We start from the raw sequence: 24,409 nt of genomic DNA, 5'->3' as shown, positions 1-24,409 counted from the left end.
TGCTGCCTTTTATATTTAAGCTGTTATTTTTAAGCCGGCCTTGGACTGCGTAGCAATGTTTGTTCACGTTTCTCCAAAGCCAGTCCATCTTCCCAAGCCCTCTGTAGACTGTTAAGTGTCACCCATGACAGCGGCGATCAATATTCAGGAGGATGGATTCAAATATCTGAAGGTCTGCCACATGGAAGATGGAGCAAGCTTTGTTTTCTGCTGCTCCAGAGGGCAGGACCCAAGCCAATCGCTTCAAATGGCAAGGAAGAACTTTCTGATGGTAAGAGCTGTTCAACAGTGGAATGAAGACCTGGCCCACTCAAGGCAAGGTGAAGCAGCTGCCTCTGGTGGCAGAAGCCCCTGAGGCAGCACCCCCATGGACAACCTTCCCGCCCCTGGCATTTGTGTAAATTTCCAGCGAAATCTTGTTGGAAGTCAGTGTCAATGCTGACACCACTTCTCTGAGCAGTGTTTTTTTTTCCTGGCCATTTGCATACCCTAAACATTCTGTGAATCTAAGTTTGGCCTCATTGAGGGGCAGTATTTCAATATGAGTAAGAAAATGAGAGTACCCCTGAACGTTTGTTTAAAGAAAAAAAAGCACTGCCTCTGAGATAAGCCTGTTCTGATGATTTCTCACCCCCTTTGTCTCTCATCCGCCTTGGAAGGATGCTGGCAAGACCTGCTCAGGAGTACTTAGCAGGAGGTAAACCTAGTCTCCCTCCCTCAAGACTCCAGGCGTCACACTGCCCTCACCCCTGAAACACACACGACACTTTAGTTCAGAGTCCATCAATATTTATTAGTGTGCAAATTACAGAAACACCAAAGGCTGCATCTTTTAAGTAACAGACAGAAGGCACAGCCACCTGAGTAGCTGCGTCTTCCAGAAACACTTTTTTTTTTGCAGCCACTTTCAAGCCATTCTGGCTGAGATTTGAGTCCCTTAAGGGGAAACAGCTTTTTCAGGGTGGGGTGGGGTGTTCAGAGCAGCAATCAAAGGAAAAACACTTTCTATAGCAGGCATCCCCAAACTGCAGCCCTCCAGATGTTTTGGCCTACAACTCCCATGATCCCTAGCTAACAGGACCAGTGGTCAGGGATGATGGGAATTGTAGTCCAAAACATCTGGGGGGGCCAAAGTTTGGGGATGCCTGTTCTATAGCAACCATTTTGCAAGTGCTAGTTATGCCATCCACTCCTCAAAAGCCTTCAGTGCAACGGTGCGGGGGGGGGAGGAATACTCAAGTAGGATTCCTTGGAGGAGAAGGTCTTTTGCATTGTAGGTGGTGCTTAGGACTGACCAAGCTAGGGATCACCTCTCAGCATTGCCGTCAAACCTTCCACCAACATTTCCATTCTAGCAACAAACATTAATACAGGTCAGCTAAAGCTAAAAAAAATGTGGGCTGGGTTTGACCTCTTTTTTTGTAGTGGGTGCAGGGAGAAGGGCTTCATGGCATCTAAGTGCAAAAGCTGACCAATACTGGAATGGTTACTTTCCCTACAGGCTAGCGGAGCCGCCCAGCCCCAGGCAAGACTGTCTTGCATGGCTGTGACTCCACCATGTCAAGTCTTCCAGAAGCAGAGGAAGACTTGAGCTAACGGAAACAAGGGTACCCCATTGGGGGGGGCATTTATCAGTGCTACAATTCCTAAGGGGGGCGGGAAGACTTGGAGAGTGCAAAAAGAAGCAGCCCCTGACTTCCTGGGAAATAAGCGTGTTAAATGTGCTCCCCTCGTCTCCACAACGGAGGGAAAATTCACCTGCACTTATTTAAGGGGGCTTGTGTGAGTTGTGAAGTTCATTGGAGCATCTTGTCTTAAATGCTAGCTAGTTCCCGAAGTTGTATGGAGACAGGAAGCTGGCCTTAGAGCAAGTCAGACTGTCTGCTGTCCATCTACACAGCAGCTCTTCAACTTGAGAGGGGCCTTCCCTAGCCCTGCCTCCTGAGGATTGGAGGGTTGGACTAAATGACCCTTTGGGTCCCCTTCCAACTCTACAATTCCAGGACTGTATGAGATTCTATAACTGTTTGGGACCTTTTGCGTGCAAAGTGGGTGCTCTTCTACTGAGCTATGGCCCAAATTTAAGAGGCCCATGGTTAGGAAACAGTAATGAGACCTGCTTTTTGGAGAGGGTGTTGGGATGGGAGCTGGTAGTTCGATCGCTGCCCCTTCCTCCCCAGCTCCAATTCCCAGTCTGCCTTCCAAAAGCAGCTCAAGATGGACCAAGGTAAAAGAGGAAGCTCACAGCGAGCAGCAGCTGATGACCTAACCATTTCAGAGGAGCAAGTCCCCTTCACCATCCTCTGTGCATCTGCCCAGGCACCAAGTACCCCTTCACTGAGGGTTGGGGAAAGGAATCTGCTCCTACTGGAAAGGGGAGCACCCTTTAAACACAATCCTGGCCTGGTTGAAGGATCTCAGCAAGGTTAAGGTCCTATCCTAGGACATGCTACCTCCAATCTCTACCATTCATAGCAGCAGGCAGAAGCAGGGGCCAGGTCTTCTCAGTTATGCACTAGGCCTAACCAGGGCTATTTGGAAAGGGAAATTGGTAAACAGGGTCGGAATTATGTACAGGGAAGGTGCTCCGATCTTCATCTTGGTGCTGGGTGGAAAGCCAGCAAGTTGATGATTTGGACCAGAGGCAGCCAAGGGGCCCGAGAGGCTTACTCTATCACTGCAGAACTGCACATTGAGTTCATGCCACAGGCGTGGCTGCCACGGTACAGGTAGTAGTAGCCCTGAAAAGAAACACGGGACAATTGTCAGTAAGTAGCACATATCTTCCTTGACCAGGAAAGCCTAGCCACACAGTATTGGTTACTTCAAGATTGGCTTACTGCAACACACTCTTTGTGGGGCACCCCTTGTGCTTGATCGGGAAGCTGCAGTTAGTGCAGAATGCTGCAGCACAATTACTGACAGGACACCATCAGCATATAACACCTCTGGTCAGAGATCTGCACTAGTTGACCATTTGCTACCCAGTTTACCTGCGAGATCACCTCACCCCACTTATATCTGTGAAACTGGTATTGTTACAGATGCCACATAATACCTGTTGCACATTTGTAAGAAATAGACCTTTTATTGTGACAGCTCCTACACTTCGGAACTCCCTGCCCATTGACACTAGGCAGACACCTTCCCTGTACTCTTCTCAGTGCCTTCGAAAACCTTTTTTTGTTTACAGAAACCTAGCCAAATATGTAGAATGTGTTTTTAATTGTTTGTAGTAAAGTTTTTAAAAGCTGGTTTTGGCAGTTTTCATTGACGGTTTTACGAATGCTGCGGGTTACGCGATCTGCTAACCCGGTAGTAGATGCCCCTTGTTGCGACCTTTGCCCCGGGATGCGAGCGGAAGTCGCGGCGCGGCAGCAGCGGGAGGCGCCATTAGAGAAAGCACGCCTCACGTTACGAGAGGTTTCCTGTTATGAATGGACCTCTGGAACAGATTAAGTACGCAACACAAGGTACCACTGTATATCCTTTCTGTAAACTGTTTTGAGATTTTTTTTACAATCAAGCAGTTCCACAGTATGATCACATCTTACACGCAGTTAAGTTTCAACCATACGTGATTGAAGGCGAGCTGGTTGAATTTGTGCAAGTCAAGTCCTAAGCAAGATGGAGAGCTTAAGAGCTCTTTTTGCATTGGGTCCACTTGCAGTTACCTGGGGCGGAAAGAGCTCTCTGCCCTGCTTGCTGGGGATTCTGGGGATTATCTCTCCCCATCTGCCATACTTCAATTTTCGTGCATATGCAGAACCCTTGGGCTCGAACCTCTACATAAAATGTGATTGTACAGAGCTTACATTTTGTGAAATAAATATAAAAATATCTGCCTTCTGCCTGCACACGAGCAGGTCATTGGCCAGCACAATGTAAGCAGAAGTCAGCCATACCCTGGCACCGGCTCCTCCTTGCCTCAAAAGCGTTGTCAAGCAAAGAGACACTGGGTTAGGGGGTCGGCAGCAGGCAGTTACACTGAGGAGAAAGCCAAGCCTGACTCATGAGCTTTCAGTGTATCAGCCCCTTCCTTACGATGCGAACAGAGATTGCCAAGAGTGGGGGAAAGGTCGCCCATCTGAGTTTGGAAGAATGCTTACCTTCTCTCCCCAGTTCTCTCCCCAACTGTTCTTGATCGCCCAGAATGGAGTACGGCCCCCTGTGTGTGCATACAGGTGGAAACAGAAAGAGAGTCATCAGGGGTAGAGCAAGCAGTAAACCGCTTTGGGGTTGTTGTTTTTCCAAAGCAGCATATAAATTTTTATAAAATCCTCCATCTATCCCTCAAGGGCAGGCACCCCCAAACTGCGGCCCTCCAGATGTTTTGGCCTACAACTCCCATGATCCCTAGCTAAGAGGACCAGTGGTCAGGGATGATGGGAATTGTAGTCCAAAACATCTGGAGGGCCGAAGTTTGGGGATGCCTGCTCAAGAGAGATCCACCCCCCTTTCTCTCAATTCATCGGTCTCTTGAAGTGGCTTAAGACGGACCTGATTTCTGCACCATCCTTGGATGGAAGCCAGCAGCTTTTTGCAAGCAGGAAGGAATTCATTCTTGACCCTTCCTGCTTCCTCCATCCAGTGGCAGGAGAACCCTCACCGGCACCCGGGGCGGGGCAGCCCGTATGGAATGCGCATGTGCGGCATCCTGTAAGGAGTGCGCATGCGCAGCAGCCCATACAGTCGCTGTGCAAGAGGCAGCCCATACGGATGCCGTGCGACGGCACCCATACGGACTGCGCGTGCCCTCAGCCGCTCTACAGCTGGGGGGAGGCAGGGGCCATCTTGTCACTCCCCCCCCCCAGAGTGGCACCCGGGGCGACCCGCCCCCCACTTCCTATGCCCCTGCCTCCATCCATCCACCCACCACTCCCTGCCCACTTCTGAACATCTATCACAAGAAAGGAAACTCCCCACTTATAGTTCTCCTTCAGCCTCTATTAGTCACACCTGTTACAACTGGGAAGTCTGAAGCAAAACTTTGGGAATAAAGAGAACTAAGGACTTAGATCAGACAAACATCAGGTGCCAGCGCTGGTAAAACTGCTCTAATATATTTTGCCCAGACATGAGTAGGTTTTAACTGAGCAAGCTTTAAGGTAAATTAAAGTTTCATCTGCTTTTTTCTAAACTCTTTGTCTGAGCATTTTAGAAAGGTGGTAAAAAGGTAAAGGTAAAGGACCCCTGACAGTTAAGTCCAGTCGCGAATGACTCTGGGGTTGCGGTGCTCATCTCCCTTGCTGGCCGAGGGAGCCGACGTTTGTCCGCAGACAGTTTTTCTAAGTCATGTGGCCAGCATGACTAAGCCGCTTCTGGAGAAACCAGAGCAGCTCATGGAAACACTGCTTACCTTCCCGCTGGAGTGGTACCTATTTATCTACTTGCACATTGACATGCTTTCGAACTGCTAGGTTGGCAGGAGCTGGGACTGAGCAACGCAAGCTCACCCCATCGCGGGGATTTGAACCGCTGACCTTCCGATCGGCAATCCCTAGGCTCAGTGGTTTAGACCACAGCGCCACCAGCGTCCCTCAGAAAGGAGGTAGGGTGGCACAAAAAAATGTTTTAGATAGGTCACGCAAATAAATTAGAAAGAACAAAGTAAAGCAAGCTTATTGAACACAGATGGAGACCACTTCTGAACGCTAAACTGCAGGGTGGAGGAATGGAGATTCTAGAATGAATCTCCCCACCTTCACGTTTTGGGGGCACTCCCTCCCCCCCCGGAAATAAAAGTAGCCACTTACGTGTGCCGTAGCCCACCAAGAGGACTGCGTGGTCAATCATCCAGGGGTTGCAGAGCAGGAAGAAGGGGTGGGAAACTCCCCTCCTGTAGAACTGGACAGGGGAAGAAGGGAAAAGGGATCAGAGACAATCCTGGACTCCAAACAACCTAATACATACATATTACACCTTGTGCAATGTTTGGGCCTTCAGGAAATTTGGGAGGGCATGAAGGTCTATGTGTGAAGCTACTTAGACAGTAAAATGTGTCCTAGCTGCGAGGAGTCCTTGCCTCTCTGAACGGATCTGTTCCCTCGTGTTCAGCCCTCCCTCTCTCAATCAGCAACAAAAACTGGACTAGGCCAATTCGAATTTGGAACCAGAGTAAGCCGTGTCAAAGAAATGCAAGCAGGGCTAGCTGCCGGATCAGACCAGACAGTGTCTCAGTGATCAACCAGAAAGCTCACCAAGACAACAGCAATACTCTCTGCCTGCGATTCAGCTGGTATTCAGGGGCATGCTGCCTCCCAAGAAGCGGAGGCAGAAAATAACCATCATGGCCAGCAGCTGTTGCCAGCCTTATTCTCCTTGAATTTGTCTAACCTGCGTTTTTGAAGCCGGTCACATAAGTGGCCATTGCTGCATTTAGCGCTTGCGAATTCGAAAGTTCTATTTCTGTGTGGAGAAGGGCTTTATTTTGCCTGTCCTGAATCAGGGATGGCTCTGAGTCCTAGTATAATAAGAGAAAGAGAGGGGGGGAATCCCACTCTCTCCATTTGGTTCACACTGTGCAAAATTCCATGCATCACTCTCTCTCGCGCGGTTTTCCTAAGCTAAAGAGCCCCAAACGCCGTAATCTTCTCTGAAAGGTGCCCAGATCATTTTGGTTGCCCTTTCCCATGCTTTTCCCATCTCAACAATATTCTTTGCAAGGCGAGCAAAAGCAAAAACTTTACACCGTATTTCAAAGCCTGGTCACACATGCACAATGGCTTTATGATATTGGTACCTTTATTTTCAGTTCCTTCCCTAAAGGTTTTTAAAGCAGAGGTTAGATGGGCCCATCTGTCAAGGATGCTGAGATTTCTGCATTGCAGGGGGTTGGACTAGATGACCCTTGGGCTCCCATCCAGCTCCATGACCCTATGGCCCCCTAGCATGGAATTCACCCCTTAATAATAATAATAATATCTTTATTACGGTCATAGACCAGCAAAAGAAAAAAAACCAATAATACATAAAATAGATAGTTCTTAAGTATCATCTTTGAGCAATACTGCTTCATAATCCTATTTTAAATTAAAATTAGGTTAAAATTTAATGAGGGATAGTTCCCTTTCACTGTTATCCGCTATGAATTAATAGGCGGCTTTATCACTGTTATTGATTGATGTCACGGCGTGTCTTAGTCTTGACGCGTAGTAACAAAATTTAGCTACATTCTTAGTACACCCTAGATTAAAATCTGCTAGTACAGTGGTACCTCGGTTTATGAACACAATTGGTTCCAGAAGTCTGTTCATAAACTGAAGTGTTCATAAACTGAAGCGAACTTTTCCCATTGAAAGTAATGGAAAGTGAATTAATCTATTCCAGATGGTCCACGGAGTACATAAACTGAAGCGAACTTTCCCATTGAAAGTAATGTAAAGTGGATTAATCCGTTCCGGACGGGTCTGCGGAGTACTCAACCTGAAGCGTACTTAACCCGAAGCATGGGTGTAATTGGTTCCGGAAGTCTGTTCATAAACCGAAGCATTCATAAACTGAAGTGAACTTTCCCATTGAAAGTAATGGAAAGTGAATTAATCCGTTCCAGATGGGTCCGCGGCATTCATAAACTGAAAATTCATATAAAAAAATTCCTTCAGTAGCACCTTAAAGACCAACTAAGTTTATATTTTGGTATGAGCTTTCGTGTGCATGCACACTTCTTCAGATACACTTCGTGTGCATGCACACGAAAGCTCATACCAAAATATAAACTTAGTTGGTCTTTAAGGTGCTACTGAAGGAATTTTTTTATTTTGCTTCGACTCAGACCAACACGGCTACCTACCTGTAACTGAAAATTTTAAACCGAGGTGTTCATAAACCGAGGTTCCACTGTAGGTATCTAGTAAGCGTTTCAGTTGAGCGGCCTGGTAAGTTTTTTAACAAGGGTTCAATTAACTCCTTCCTCATGTCTCGATACAATGTGCAATGCAGGAGGACATGACTTATAGATTCAATCTCCTTGTTATCAGAAGGACATAGTCTCTGTTCTACCGGGATCTGGAGATATCTACCAGTTAACAACGCCGAGGGTAGAGCATTGAAACGAGCCCTAGTGAAGGCCCACCGATATCTCGGATTTTCTAACGTTTTTAAGTAATTAGCTAGATAATTTAATCGGCGCTCATACAGTTGTCTGTGTATTAAGGAAAGTCGGGTTAAATTGGAATTCACCCCTTTTTCCCCACAGCTGCAACACCAAAGCCAATTTACATAGCACACTGCATCTGTTCAATGTGTCCATGAGGAAAGAAGCATTCTAGAGTGAAATTCTCACCAGCATTTTCCAAAAGTATAATCCCTCTGAAGACAAGAGACACTTTTTTTCAGGGGGGAAGAGGGGAGTTGCCACTTACCTAACTGGGTTCCACCAGGAAGTGTGGCTGCCAGAAAGCTGTGCAGAGAGTCTCGCATTGCTTCCTGCCGGACACTTCCCAGAATGCCTTGGGAGTGATGCAACAGGGCAGGAGGTGGCAGAGCTCCAAAGGTACCCCAGGATTTCTTTTCTCTCTTTTTTTTAAAGTTTAAAAAAGCAAGGGAAAATGGAAAACCTATGGTCACATCACAAAGTTAATGTAGATAAGCGGCAGCTCCCAGCTCAAACTTGCGTAGAAATTTCTGTTCCTCCGCTGTGATTTTTTAGGGAGGTTTTCATTTTGCTCCCCACCCGCTCAACAAATGATGCGAGGGGAAAATGTTTTTTGACCAAAAGGGTGACCTCTGTTGCTTGCAGCATGGGAAAAGAAGCATGTTCCCTCCAGGGGCTCCCTCACCTGCATGGCAAAGGCGTTCAGAGCAATGGAGATAGGGCCGTTCTTAGTCAGCCAGGCAGCGATCTCTGCAACGGAGAAGGTGACTGGTTAATATGCAAGGCCATTCTATGATGCAGAGAGATATGAGAGAAGGAGAGGGAGCTTATGGGAGCTGCACTGCAGGCCCTGCCCCAGAAAACGAAAGCATTTTACACATGTGGATCGCCATGCATTTGAGATACTGATACGCTGCCTCTCTCCCTGGCCTTGGTTGGACTTCCTACACCCATGCATGGTGGCAGCAGGTAGGACAAGAGATCTGAGCAGGACAGCTCAGCAGAGAAGCTGTTAAGTACCAAATGTGTGGCCTTGGATGTTTCTTAGCCACAAAAGCAGCAAGAAGGGTACCTATCAAGTCCAGAGAACATCTAGGGCAGGCCTGGGGTGCCTCTAAATCCATCCCAAAGGCCACAAGTCTCTCTGACCCTGCCCTGTGTTTTTTCTTGGCCAGAATGTGTTATTGGACCATGATAATACCTCTCTGCTAACAGAAATTCAGCAGCCAGCTCTTTTTAAACACCCGCTGAGAACTTCTCGCTGAGAGCCAGTGTGGTGTAGTGGTTAAGAGAGGTAGACTAGTAATCTGGGGAACTGGGTTCGCATCTCCGCTCCTTCACATGCAGCTGCTGGGTGACCTTGGGCTAGTCACACTTCTCTGAAGTCTCTCAGCCCCACTCACCTCACAGAGTGTTTGTTGTGAGGGAGGAAGGGAAAGGAGAATGTTAGCCGCTTTGAGACTCCTTTGGGTAGTGATAAAGCGGGATATCAAATCCAAACTCTTCTTCTTCTTCTTCTCTTAGAAATATAGCAGCTGGTACCCTTGTGTCTTGCCATTTTGCCCCCTTTTCCTTCTTTTTATCTTAGGGGTAAAGAGGGGGGCAGCTGATCCTGGGTTAGGCCAAGTACTTGCTAACCCTTCTAACCTCTCTTATTTCCCCATAGTTAAGAACAAAAACTGACCATATGTGAAACCAGGGATACCCATAGTTAAGAACAAAAACTGACCATATGTGAAACCAGGGATACCCAATTAAGAAGGCATCTTTCCATAACACTTAGATGATGGTATCTGATCATAAATGTGTTTTTATATTATATAGTTATTATTGTACATTGCTTTTCTTTTATGATTTGCGACATATAAATATTTTCATATATATCAATATCTATATCATCTAGATCTATATCTATCTCCATCAATTCTTACATGGCTGACTTCCGTCACATCTGTTGCCCTGCCCACTTTTGCCTCTGGCCCCACATACCACTGGCATGTGGCCTCTGGAAGATTGGCCAAGAGGGAAGGCAGCCCTGAGGCTGGGAAAGTTTACCCAATGCCTGCTCTAAAAGGTAAAGGTAAAGGGACCCCTGACCATTAGGTCCAGTCGTGACCGACTCTGGGGTTGCGCGCTCATCTCGCATTATTGGCCGAGGGAGCCGGCGTATAGCTTCCAGGTCATGTGGCCAGCATGACAAAGCCGCTTATGGCAAACCAGAGCAGCACATGGAAACGCCGTTTACCTTCCCGCCGGAGCGGTTCCTATTTATCTACTTGCATTTTGACGTGCTTTCGAACTGCTAGGTTGGCAGGAGCTGGGACCAAGCAACGGGAGCTCACCCCGTCACAGGGATTCGAACCGCCGACCTTCTGATCAGCAAGCCCTAGGCTCAGTGGTTTAACCACAGCGCCACCTGGGTCCCTGCTCTAGGCAGTAGCAAGTGGCCTTCCTCATTCCACAGCAGAGGGTTCCAGATCTCTCTAGGTATTAAGAGGCCCACAATTTGATTCACTAACTGGCACCCCAAACCATGGTCTCAGACATGTACCTGTCTCATCCCGGGAGATTGCTATGGAGCTATTGATGTAAACGGCCACCTTATCCTTGGAGAAGCCGCACTTCTGCGCGAACCCCTCGTAACTGTAATCGCGCTCTGTCTCCAGGCCGCCTGGGGAAGAAGAGGAGAATCAGGAAGACCAAGGAAGGTGATGACCTGGCAAGGAAAACCGTGAACAGGCGGGGCTCTTGATGTGCAAAATAAGGATCTAAGAGTGGCTTTAAAAACACCACACACATTTATTATGCCCTAATAATACTTCCAGAGGTAGCTTCCAACAATAAAAGCAGCAAGGAACAACAGCAGCTAGAATCCAGCAGTTTTGAAGAGGGACTTTGCATTTGTCATCAAACAGCTGAACAAACAGAGCGCCTTCCAACCTCACTGTGGGGAACTGCAGTAAAGGTAGCATCTGCACTCTTGAAAAATTTAGGGTTTGCCCCAAGAAAGAGGGAATGGATTTTTTCTAAAAGGGAAGGATCTGGCATCAATCCGGTCCGCGACGACCCCCGCCGCCCGCTGCCGCCGCCCGCTCTTACGGCGCGCAGTGTGGCGGCGCGCTTCCAGATCGGAAAAAAGCGTTGAAAATCGTTTGTGCGCATGCGTATGGGCCTCTCCCGACCCAAAAGAGGTCATTTCTGGTGCACTTCCGGGTTGGGGGAGGCCCATACGCATGCACACAAACGATTTTTGGCGATTTTTCCGACCTGGAAGCGCGCCACCACGCCAGTAAGTGTGTGCGCGCATGCGCACGGGCGCGCACTCGACCGCCCTCCGGCCCGCTGCGCGATTGGCGCGGCAGGCACCGGCCCAAAGCCGGGTAAGTCTGGGGGCCCCTGCTCTAAACGCAACTGACAAAACTCGGTTACATTTTAGCCTCAGGAACAAACCAGCAGTTCCAGCACCACTGTGCTCAAGGCACCTAGTTTCTCCAGTTCAGAGATTGCTGTGAAAACAAGTGTCTGAACACTCAAAACATCTTATTGTCAAGGCACATGCAGAGGAACAAGCTGCAGACCAAGTTATATTTTGCCGACTCACCCAGCCCTTCGATAGCCTCGTAGGCCGTGGATGGAAGTCCTCCTCCGCAGGCTTTGTCTACAGAGTCACAGTCCAGCAGCTCTGTGGAGGGAGCAGAAATCAGATCAGCTGGAAACTAGAGGGTGAGCACCCAAAGGCATGTCCGGTCTTGCTCCTGAAGTCAGCCCACTTCCCAATTTATTTCTTTATGACATTTCTTTCATAAAATTTATATGCCACTTGATTGAAGAAAAAACTCAAAGCAGTTGCATCTCGCCATATGTGATCTCAGGATGGGTTATAACAAGGAAATGAAAGCAAAAAAATAATAAAATATGCTTTGAGAATGCAAGCATCCTCCACCTGTAAAACATTTGAGTCAATGCAGCCGTGTAAACAAGGGATATCCAGTGACTTCACAGGGTTTTGGTTTTTTTGTTTTGTTTTAGCCCTGCTGCCCAGAAAGCTCCCAGATCCAAACATGAGAGGCCAGGCCTCCTCAAAGAATTCCCTACCTTGCTCAGAGAGGGAAACCAAAGTGCCATTGCGGAGGAACCACTGCCCTTCCACGTTGCCCGTCACAGAGAAGGCCCAGCAGGAGCCACAGGAACCCTGGGAAAAGGAAAGAGTTACTCCAGATAGTGTGAACTGGCCATAAGATGAAAAAGGAGAAAATTCAGAAGCAGCCTGGAAGAAGGCAACTTACATCAGTTAAACAACTTCACTGGTTACTGGTCCACTTCTAGGCACAATTCCAAGCGCTGGTTCTGACCTATAAAGCCCTATATGGCTTGGGACCAGGCTTCCTGAATGACCACAACTCCCTATATAAACCTTTCCGGGTGCCAAGATCCTCAGGTGAGCACCTTCTCTTGGTCCCATCAATATCAGAAACATGGTTGGTGGAGACACGAGAGAGAACCTTTGCTGCGGCTGCTTTCATATTGTGGAATCCTCTCCCAGGAGAGATTAAACTGGCTCCCTCTTGGTTATCCTTCTGCTGGCAGACTAAGACTTTTGTATTCAGACAGGCCTTTTAAAACTAAGCATCGCACGATGCAGATGCTGTTGTCGGGGCAAACTGTACTTTAGCTGCTGGTTCTAAATGTGTTTCGATGTATTTTAACTACTTTCAATTAGTTTTATTACTTTTCATTTTATGAGGACTTTTTTAGATGTTGTAAGCTGCTGGAGGAGACTCTTGAGAGTCCCATGGACTGCAAGAAGATCAAACCTATCCATTCTTAAGGAAATCAGCCCTGAGTGCTCCCTGGAAGGACAGATCGTGAAGCTGAGGCTCCAATACTTTGGCCACCTCATGAGAAGAGAAGAATCCTTGGGAAAGACCCTGATGTTGGGAAAGATTGAGGGCACTAGGAGAAGGGGACGTCAGAGGACAAGATGGTTGGACAGTGTTCTCGAAGCTACGAACATGAGTTTGACCAAACTGCGGGAGGCAGTGCAAGACAGGAGTGCCTGGCGTGCTATGGTCCATGGGGTCACGAAGAGTCGGACACGACTAAACGACTAAACAACAAAAAAGCTGCCTTGCATCCCAATTTGATACAAAGCTGGGATATAAATTCCTACATAGAACAAAACAAAATAGGGTGGGTCACTACCTTCTTCCAGCTTCTCACCAACCTCACGCAACAAGCCCACACAGGGAGACAGTGGAACTTTTATCCCCTTTGGAAACTTTAAGCCTAACCTGTTCCCCTTGAGGAAGCAGCTGCTTCCATAGTGGGGCGGAGGGAAACCAACCTGGTTCTTGACACCCGTGACAGCCCCATGGTCCCGCCAATCCCATGCTTCAGGGGGTGGATCATTAGGGATGGTGGCTGCTTTCATTGGCCGACCAGGCAGCTGGGACAGCAGCGGGTTCAAGTACATAGAGCGGAACTCCTCCTCTGAAACAAAGGAGAAAGATAAATTGTGCGATGAAAAGACGAAAGCACCAGACTTCATAAAATAGGACACTCTACCTTTCCTGGTTGATTTAAGTTCTCGAGTCCTACCTGCTACAAATACATATCTGTATCTTTCCTCTTTGGGACTCATGCTATAATTTTTAAAACATTAGATGCCCATTTTGCTTTGTTCTATGCTACATAGCGGATGGTGCTGTGGGTTAAACCACAGAGCCTAGGGCTTGCCAGTCAGAAGGTCGGCTGTTCGAATCCCCATGACGGGGTGAGCTCTCGTTGCTCGGTCCCAGCTCCTGCCAACATAGCAGTTCGAAAGCACGTCAAAGTGCAAGTAGATAAATAGGTACCGCTCCAGCAGGAAGGTAAACGGCGTTTCCATGTGCTGCTCTGGTTCGCCAGAAGCGGCTTTGTCATGCTGGCCACATGACCTGGAAGCTGTACGCCGGCTCCCTCGGCCAATAACGCGAGATGAGCGCCGCAACCCCAGAGTCGGTCACAACTGGACCTAATGGTCAGGGGTCCCTTTACCCTTTTATGCTACTTTTATTTATTTTGTTTCATTCTCTTTATTTTAAAAAAACCCTTTAATATACACATCTGGATAATGTATTCTATGGGCTTCTTATCCCAGTTCCTCAATGCGGGTCACTGAATGTGAAAATAAAAGATCTGGTTTGAGACACCTGCACTTTCCAAGGAAGCTGGGATATGTAACACTTACCACATTGCAGGATAAAGACAAGACGCTAACCTGTTAGCTGGAGCCTTTTCAGAGAGGGTGGCAGAGTGGAGTCAGTGAGGACTACCGGTAAGTGGCAGCAGTTTTGTAGAGAATGCCATTTGTTTACTGCAGCCTGTTCAGCCTGGTGCCCTCCTGATGGGCGTTTTAGTCCAGCAACATCTGGAGGGCACCTGGTTGGCAAAGGCAGGTCTACCAGACACAGGTATGCTGTAGCTCCGCGATTCAGAGGGGAAGCTAGCAAGAGAGTCCCTGCCCCGTCCTCACCTACCTGTCAGATCACTGAATTTGGTGACACCGTATTCTGCCGTGCCCTGATCCAGTTCCTGAATTAGCTGGGCCTTCTCCAGATTCTCTGCAAAGATCCGGAAACGCCTCTCGGTTTCTAAAAGAGCAGGAGGACAGGGAAACAAGGACTGAGGATGAGTATTGATTCTTATCCATCAGCAGTCATGCCTACAGTTCTTTAAGGATGCTTAACATGCAGAATGCTAATGCCAGCAGTGTGTATGTGGGCTGGTGTGCTCCGAGGAGTGGAGGGATGCCAAATTGGATCAGAAGAAACTGGAAGACAGACAAGGGAGGTGGGGAGCCTGTGGCCTTCCCAATGCCTCTGCCTTCCCATCTCCCAACAGCCCAAGCAAGCACAGTCATGCCTGCTACAAAATCTGAACATCAGAGGAATTCTCTGCTGAGAAGCTAGCCTGCCCCTTGCAGCTTAGATCTATTTCTTGATTTTATACCCGCCTTTCCTTCCAAGGAGCTCAAGGTGGCTTACACAGTTCTCCCAGCCTTCCTTATTTTATCCCCACAATTACTTGGCGAGGTACATTAGACTTGAGAAACTGCACCTAGCCCAAGGTTATCCCACGAGCTTCATGGCTGAGTGGGGATTCGAACTCTGAGCTCTGTCAGGTTCAGGTCCTAGACCAACCACTACACCACACAGGGCAACCCTACCAACATGCCCAGGCATGTTGTTGCTTTGACAGTTTCCTTCTCCCAACATTCACCTTGCTTGTCCTTGTAGCTCTTCTCATAAGTTGACAAGAACTCCTTGAAGAGGGGAACCAGGTGGGTGGAGGCATTCTAGGGATGGAAGAATCCAGAACTGAGAAACTGATGCACAAGGAACTGAATCACAGAAACAGAGCTGCTGCCTCCAACTGCAGAGTGCGATTTTATTTTATTTTCCAAACTGTATTGCAGAAAGAATGTAGATTAAGGCATAAATATAAATTAGCCCTCTTCCCTCCTATGAACAGTATTTCCAGCTCATAATATTACATCTCTTTAACCCAATATATTTTACGAGTAGCATTAAGAACCTATTAAACATAATATTTGATGTTCATAAATATATGCTATTATTATTATTATTTTCCTTTACAGCATTCATTGTCTCTTATAAACTATAATCTAAACCAGGCATCCCCAAACTTCGGCCCTCCAGATGTTTTGGACTACAATTCCCACCTTCCCCGACCTGGTCCTGTTAGCTAGGGATCATGGGAGTTGTAGGCCAAAACATCTGGAGGGCTGCAGTTTGGGGATGCCTGATCTAAACAAAGGACTCCATTAATTAGATGCACATTTCATTTTTCTTAATTAATCTAACCCTTCTACAATGAATCCTGTCTTACTCTTTAAAAGACCAAACTTTTTAATATATAGTTGGAACTGATCTACCAGATTCCTGGCATTTTATGAAATCAATGAATAAATGCCAGCCTGCCAAAAACCTGTCCATCTTTATTTGACCTTTGAGTACCCTACCCAATTACTTTTTTTTTTATTGCTGTATCAGAAGGAAGGTTATCTTAGGCAGATGATATCAAAGTACCCAAGACGAATCAGCCATCCAGTTTACCTAATGTTAGAATCAGTAACATACAAACAGGAATTCTGCCCACTTTTGACCAAAATTGGAAGATTGTGCCTGTCTCAAATGTATACAGTCATACCTCAGAAGTCAAACGGAATCTGTTCTGGAAGTCCGTTCGACTTTCAAAATGTTCAGAAACCAAAGTGTGGCTTCTGATTGGCTGCAGGAAGCTCCTGCAGTCAATCGGAAGCTGCGGAAGACGTTTGGCTTCCAAAGAAAGTTCACAAATTGGAACACTCACTTCCAGGTTTGTGGTGTTCGGGATCCAAGGTACAAATATACATGCTTTTGGTATAATCGGAAAGAAGAGGAAGAGACAACTCAATCAACAGAAACACAGCCCTGCTTTGCCCTGCTAAGAGAGTTCACACCCAGCTCCAAAAGGCAGATGAATGACACTCACCTGCAGAAACCTCTCTTCCTGAGCTAACTCCTCGACTTCCTTGGCAGGTGCCTTCGGACGGAACACTTCCCACTCCCCCAGTTTTGCTGCGTGGACTACCTCCGATGGCTCTGCAAGAACAAGGTGTGTGTGTGTTTATTTACTATCCCACACTCAGTCACCAGACTAAGTGGATATTCCAAACATCACCTACATTCTAAATGGCTATCAGATAAACCCCCAATCCTTCCCATTAGACCTAGCAGAAATATGTGCTTAACCAGATATGCAGAAGGAAATATTTTGCCCAGCAGCCTACACCTTAATGATTCATGTCCATGAATGATTCATTGTGCCTGGGGAGAAAAGGTGAGGCCATGTATCAATTACACACAGACACCCATCTCGCAAATGATGTAAATCCAGGTATCAACATCATAAAGGGCCCCTGACCATCAGGTCCAGTTGGGTCCAGCTCTGGGGTGGCGGCACTCAACTCGCTCTATAGGCCGAGGGAGCCGGCGTTTGTCTGCAGACAGCTTCCGGGTCGTGTGACCAGCATGACAAAGCTGCTTCTGGCGAACCAGAGCAGCGCACGGAAACGCCGTTTACCTTCCCGCCGGAGCGGTCCCTATTTATCTACTTGCACTTTGGTGTGCTTTCGAACTGCTAGGTGGGCAGGAGCTGGGACTGAGCAATGGGAGCTCACCCCGTTGCAGGGATTTGAACCGCCGACCTGATCAGCAAGCCCTAGACTCTGTGGTTTAACCCACAGCGCCACCTGGGACCCTTATCAACATCATAGTGCCTTGCAATCTTCTCCTGGCCCCCACAAAGCCCCTCCCCACACTACCCACTTGGTCATGAGGCTGTGAGGGTGGTCAGTTCCCCCCCTTTAAAGGTACATACAGGCAACATCCCCACCCCCCATTTAGGCACATTCCATATGTGTGCAACCGTGTACATGTGCATTGCGCCAAACCCAGAAACATCATAAAGACGTCACTGAAATGTCTCTGTAGGGTGGAGTGAGCAGGGTGCTTGCAGGCTTTTTCAATGGGTTTCAATTATACACAATTTCACCAACGCATGCGGTGCCTCAGAACGTAAATCCTGTGTAAAGGGGGGGGGGCTGCCTGTACAGGAGGAGGAAGTTGGAAAAGTGGCGCTCTTTCCCATTTCCTCTTCCAACTCTATGTGCTTTTCAAGCCTCAGATTAATATTATTGGGTCGACTTTTATCCAGATCCCTTGGAAAGGCAAAGAGTGCATATGTGTGAACTCTGAGAGGAGGGTTGATGCAGAGGATGCAGAGAGAAGCAACCAGGCTCGGTGGCGCCCATGGCACTCGGTCGTAAATCCCCACGGGCCAAAGAATGGTTGGCAGCCGCAGATGAAGGAATTCCAAATGGCTTTGAAGCTACTTGCATTTGCTCAGTTGCACTGATAGGAGTCCAACCTGGATGGAGCATTACAGTGTGAAGGCTATTTGCCGCCTGAAGGAGAATTCTGCGGAAGTCTTAACTACAGGTAGGCCGGTACAAGAGTTATCTTACCCGTTCTGGTTGCTGCTGGCTTTTACAATCAATATCCTTGAAGGAAAAGCTTGGCTCAGGGAGCTACTGTTTATGTCAACAGTATGCAAAGGTTTGGGAGCCCTGCCTTCTTGACTGTATTTTCTGCTTTTAATGCTTCAGACAGACTACCCAGACCTGACTTACCAGCCAGGCGACACTCTTGCTTCACCAGCCTCTTCCTGTTTGCCCAGGGTTGGCTCCAGACCTGAAAGTGACATGACTGGAAGGGAAGAACAGAAAAGGTTAGGAGGGCAAGCAAGGCACAGAAAGTCAGGACAAGCCACACAGATAAGGTGGGTGCGGCAGATGGGTGCAAGGCTGGAAATCAGAAATATTGCTCTAGGAGAGGAAATGGGGCCTACTGGACTATCAGAAGAGGCAAAAGGAAGCCAGGACCTCTGGCAGTAAAGGGCTGCCCTTCTCCCAAAAGGTTGCAGGTTCGATCCCCATAAGGGACAGCTGCATATTCCTGCATTGCAGGGGGTTGGACTAGATGATCCACAGGTTCCCCTTCCGACTCTTATGATTCTATGACCTAATGAACAGTAAGGTGCCTTGGGGCGTTCATCTTGCACCAGAGATGCTTTGTCCCTACCAGCCACTTCACTGGGAGGACCTTTGGCAACTTAATTGAGGCTGATCTCATGAAAATAAGTCCTATCCAGGGGGTCATTGTGTGTATCTTGCACTGAGGGCTAGTTGCGCCTGGGTTGCAACCACTTCAGTCTTCAGCTGGGGGACCGAGCACACCATAAGAATCTCAGGAAGAGCCTGCCTGCTGGATCAAGCCCATCTACGCAGCTCAGAGGTAGACAATATGCCTTGCATACAGAACGCGCCAGGTTCAATCTCCAGGTAAGGCTAGGAGAAACTTTTGGATACAGCAATTGTGCCAGTCAGTATACGTGATGTCAATCCTCTCTATCTTCCTCCTCTGCACCCAACCCCTGGAGCTACATGAGGCATGTCAGCTGACAGGCTGGCCAGCCAAACCAAACTGCCCTTGTTTGAGGGGAAGTTTATGCAAAGAGATTCGGTGATGCCAGGTCACAAGAGAAACATGTGAGGCCCAGGGGGACAAACTGAAATTGGCATGTGCTTATGGAGACCGTAGCCTTGATAATGAGAAGTCTGAGTCAACAGTACCAATGTTTACTGCTGTTAACATGCTGCTTTATGCAGACCAAAGCAAATCTGTAACCTTCCCAAGCTTCTGGGTGACGACCTGCTACTTCCCCATTCGTCTCCTGGACATCTAGCTTGCCCTCGTTTCTCCAACACATTGGAAGGAGGAGACCGTATTTGGACAAACTACTTTGCACCAGCCACAGGTCCCGGTGGAGGGTCTGTTTGGAGATGGGAGAGTTAGAAAACCCACTTCACTGCCATCTGCATATCCACACTTCCAGGGGAACTGAGGTGCCAGGGAAAGATTCTGCAGAGTCCCAGCCTCTGGTGTCCCTCAGTCTCGGCCCATCCTGTTTCCTAATGCACACAGAGGTCATACTCATGGACCATAGCTGCCAAGTTTTCCCTTTTCTCACGAGGAAGCCTATTCAGCATAAGGGAATTTCCCTTAAAAAAAAGGGAGAACTTGGAAGCTATGTCATGGACTTGTAGCGCTGTTGGAATAGAGATAAATGTTTCTGTGGGAGAGGAGGTTTTTGTTTTGTTTTGTTTTTGCTTTATTATGCATTTTGTGTTTCCATTTTGTATTTTTATGTTGTGAACAGCCCTGTGATCTTTGGGTGAAGGAAGGTATACAAATAAATTATTATTATTATTATTATTAATAATAACAATAAATGTATATACCACTTGATTGTAAAAAAAAATCTCAAAGTGGTAAACAAAAACAAGAATACAATAAAAATTACCAGTAAAAACATTCAAAAAAGTTAAAATCGGGATGAATTAAAAACAGCTTAAAACACATATCAATGTTCAAGGTATCTGCGCACGCTTGTCTAAACAAAAATATTTTTAGCCAGGAGCTGAAGGGAGTTCGGTGAAGGCACCAGCCTGATTATCAATTGGCAGGGAGCTCCAAAGTGTAGGTGCTACCACACTAAAAGAGTGATTTCCTACAAATGCGGAACAGATATTATGCGCCAGTGCCTGTGCTAACTGTTGCAGCCCCATGAGTTTTGCATGATGCTACCAGAAGTTTTTTTTTTTATAAACTCAGAAGAGAAATCAACAGAGCCATGCAAAGCTGGGATACCTTGGGAACCAGACTCCAGGTTCCCAGCACATGGAAGGTGTGCTGGAACTCCCCCTGCCGCTTTTAACCAGAAAGTAGAAGTACAATGCTGATTCTTACCATTTGTTCTGGCTCCTCTGGAGTGAGGCAACTAGGAGCATCTTGCCCCGCAGCCTGCTTCCCACTGCACTGACTGCTCTGCAGCATAGTCACATCCAGGTAGTACTTGATTCCATTCACCACCTGGAGATGAGGAAAGAACAGCTCTCAGGCAAGCGGGAAAAGTTGGGAAATTGCCCAATGATGTTCACTGCCTTCAAGGAGCCAAAACCAGTTCGGAAGAAACTGGAAAGGACCTAGAGTGGCCTCAATGGTTTTCTGGTTGTTGATTTGTTTGGTAGGAGGAGGCAGCAGATAACTATGGCTGGACTCAAAAGTTCACCGCCCGGCTTTAAACTTGAGGTCCACAAGCTCACACTGCAAGCTCAAGCCATACATGCATAGAACAGGAACGTCATGAAGGAAAAACAAGATACACAGCCACTGCCTGGCACACTGTTGACACTGGGAAATATTTCAGCATTGCAATATTCCTGACAGACAGAGAAAGGGACGCGACTATTCTGTCTCTTGCTGGCTGGCCATGTCTGTGGTCACCTCACCTCAAAAAGGATACTGTAAAGTTGGGAAAAGTTCAGAAAAGGGCAACTGAAATGATCAAGGGTATGGAATGACTCCCCCCTGAACAAAGGTTGCAGCGTTTTGAGTACTTTTTAGCTTACAGAAAAGACAAGACGTGACAGAAGTCTATGAAATTATGCATGACATGGAGAAAGTAGACAGAGGAAAGTTCTTCTCCCTCTCTCGTCACGTTAGAAGTCATGGGCATCCGATCAAACTGAATGTGGAAGCTTCAGGACAGATAACAGGAAGGAGTCTTTCACAGAGCACATAGTTAAACTATGGAATTCACTTTTACAGGAGGCCGTGATGGTTACTAACATGGATGGCTTTAAAAGATGATTAGACAAATTCATGGAAGAGAAGGTTATCAATGGCTACTAGTCACAATCACTATGCTCTGCTTCAGGGGCAGTTGCTGTTGTTTAGTCGTTTAGTCGTGTCTGACTCTTCGTGACCCCATGGACCATAGCACGCCAGGCACTCCTGTCTTGCACTGCCTCCCGCAGTTTGGTCAAACTCATGTTCGTAGCTTCGAGAACACTGTCCAACCATCTCGTCCTCTGACGTCCCCTTCTCCTAGTGCCCTCAATCTTTCCCAACATCAGGGTCTTTTCCAAGGATTCTTCTCTTCTCATGAGGTGGCCAAAGTATTGGAGCCTCAGCTTCAGGATCTGTCCTTCCAGGGAGCACTCAGGGCTGATTTCCTTAAGAATTGATAGGTTTGATCTTCTAGCAGTCCATGGGACTCTCAAGAGTCTCCTCCAGCACCATAATTCAAAAGCATCAATTCTTCGACGATCAGCCTTCTTTATGGTCCAGCTCTCACTTCCATACATCACTACTGGGAAAACCATAGCTTTAACTATACGGACCTTTGTCGGCAAGGTGATGTCTCTGCTTTTTAAGATGCTGTCTTAAAAGGAGCAGTATGCGTCTGAATACCAGTTGCTGGAATCCATAGGAGATGAGAGAGTGGTTGGCTACCGTGAGAACAGGATGCTGGACTAGATAAGGCACTGGCCTGATCCAGAAGGGCTCTTCTTATGTGACTCTGTCTCACAATCCCAAACAGTGAGCAAAAGGCTCTCATGAAAGCCAAGAAGTAAATAAAGCCTCACACACACACTTAAGAGAGCTAACCAGGCACAATACTGGAGGCTTGAGGCCAACTGTGGCCAAAACACTTCTGTGAGAGCCAGCACCACAGTTGTACAGAGAAGAATTAAACAGATGCAACCTGGTTCTGAGGGAGGAACAGGAATGCATGGGGCTGACTTTCTCTTGCTGACTGCCAGCTGCAAGGGCATTCCGCTGGCCTTACTCTTAGTCACTGACCTAGTTCTCCAGCATGGTTACAGCCTCGGCCCAGAGCTTTGTTACTTGCAGGTCAGCATCAATTATCCAGGACTCCAGCTAATCAGATGGAGGCAGATTCCCTCCCCCTCTGCCAGTATACCAGTTAAAGCAGTCTAGCTTGATGGAAGCCACCACTATTTTAAGAGTTAAGTGGATTGTGCTTCTAATAGTCAACAAGAAGACACCCGGGACAGCAATAAGGATCCCAAAGGGAACAACAAGAAGAAAAATTACATCCTCAGCGGCAGACTCCCTGGCCCTCTGCACTTCCTAGTCCTGCGTTTGCCACTTCGGATGCCTGTGGAGCTCGGGGCCGGGGGGGGGGGGTAGAGAAAACACTCTCCACAGATGCCATCAGGCTTCCCCTCCCTCAAATGTCACATGGTAGCAGGCTGCTTCAGCCTCTTGCCCTGAATTGTTTCCATGGCAGCTGGTCATTACAGGAACTTACAATTTCATTTTAAGAATTTATGTCTCGGTTTACTTCCCATCCCTTCCAGGACCTTTTTCACAAGTGCAGCATCCTATTCTCACAGGGGTCAACCAGATGCCCGAGGGAAACCAGGAAGCACAAGAGCACTCTCCCTTCCTGTGATTTCCAGCAACTGGTATTCAGAAGCTGTGGAGGCAGGGCATAGCCATTGTGGCTAGTAGCCACTGACAGACCCCTTCTTCATGAATTTGTCCAATCTTCTTTGAAAGCTGGTGCCCATCACCGTCTCCTGTGGGAGTGAGTTCCATAGTTTAACCATGCACTGTGTGAAGGACATTTTCTTCCTTGGGCAACGTGCGGTGCCGGTACTCACCATGACGCTGTTACAGTAAGTGCCACACTTTTAACATTTGGAAACAGAAGGTTCTGGTACTGCGTACACTTGGGTACTCCCAGAAAAAAAGCACTGACGACCTGTCATTTAGACTGTAATCCCAAAGGCAGGGTCTTGTTCTAACTGAATGAACATAAGCTGCTCTGGAATTCTTTTTAGCTGAGGGGAAAGGTACAAATGCCTTAACTAGTTAGCTAAATTAAATTAATTTGACTGGAAGGGGTGGGGTTTCTGGGTACCTTGGCAAAACAGAGCACGCACTTTGCATGCAGAAGGTCCAGGGTTAAACCCCCAGCTTAGAGGATCAGGTATCAAGGAGGTAGGTGGGTGGGTGGGTGGGTGGGGGAGACCCCATAGCCAAGACCCTGGAGAAGGGCTGCCAGACAGAGCACACAGTACTGGGGTAGATTGGCAAAAATGGCTGGCATGAGAGCCAGTGGTAGTGTAACCGTAAGCTCCGTCATTGTCTCTCAGCCTACCCTGCCTCACAGGGTTGTTATGGGGATTAAATGAGATGCAGAAAAACCATGTAGGTCACCATTTTGAACTCATTGGAGAAAGGGGGACGGGGACGGACATAAACGCAATGAATGGACTTGGATGGAGGCTACTTGGGGCACGAGGCCCTCACAGCCCGCACTTCTTCCAGCCCCAAAGTCCCCCGACGTGCTTGAACCCTATCCAGTTCTTCCAGCCCCAAGGTCCCCTCCCTCCTAGCACCCGTGCCCCTCAAAGTCATGATTCCCCCTCATTTTTTCCAGCCCCAAAGTCGTCGTCCCCTCCACCTGCGCCCAGCCTACCTGCCTCTCACCTGGGTCTGGGCTGAGCGCAGCGTCCAAAGGCGACGGCCACCTCCGGAGCCCGCCTTGTCGCTCTGGAAAGTCTCGGCCAAGGCGAAGCGAGCCGCCTCGCGGGCCTGGCCGCTCCGCACGTCCACCTCCCGGGCGCCCCCCGGCATCGCCGTGGAGGCACCCAGCAGGAGCAGCAGCACAAAGGGAACAGCCGACGCCTGCGCCATCCTAGCTCTGACTGAAGGGAGTCGGGCCGGCTGCTGGGTGGAGGGAGAAGGGGCGGGGCCTGGGACAGAGTGGGAGGGGCCTGGGGCAGACGGCTGGGCATTGGGTGGCGTCCCCTTGGCCGACGAGGCTGGAGGC

General features: G+C 48.0%; 1 protein-coding gene across 1 annotated transcript; it reads right to left on the bottom strand.

Annotated features, from left to right (window-relative positions):
* Window positions 1-369: 369 nt before the first annotated feature.
* Window positions 370-24,298, bottom strand: CTSF (cathepsin F). Its single transcript, XM_060269826.1, has 14 exons — window positions 24,067-24,298; window positions 20,509-20,631; window positions 18,330-18,405; window positions 16,631-16,740; window positions 15,356-15,431; window positions 14,614-14,727; window positions 13,440-13,585; window positions 12,191-12,287; window positions 11,697-11,777; window positions 10,647-10,766; window positions 8,781-8,845; window positions 5,757-5,847; window positions 4,110-4,168; window positions 370-2,741 (listed from the first exon to the last, which is right to left on the bottom strand). Exons 1-14 carry the CDS (start codon window positions 24,271-24,273, stop codon window positions 2,667-2,669), a joined length of 1,440 nt encoding a protein of 479 aa, XP_060125809.1. The 5' UTR covers window positions 24,274-24,298; the 3' UTR covers window positions 370-2,666.
* Between the last annotated feature and the right edge of the window lie 111 nt (window positions 24,299-24,409).

Source organism: Zootoca vivipara, chromosome 17 (assembly GCF_963506605.1).
Source record: "Zootoca vivipara chromosome 17, rZooViv1.1, whole genome shotgun sequence".
In the NCBI taxonomy this organism is placed as follows: domain Eukaryota; kingdom Metazoa; phylum Chordata; class Lepidosauria; order Squamata; family Lacertidae; genus Zootoca; species Zootoca vivipara.
Note: the sequence above shows the minus strand (reverse complement) of the source record. Positions and strands in the feature narration are given on the sequence as shown.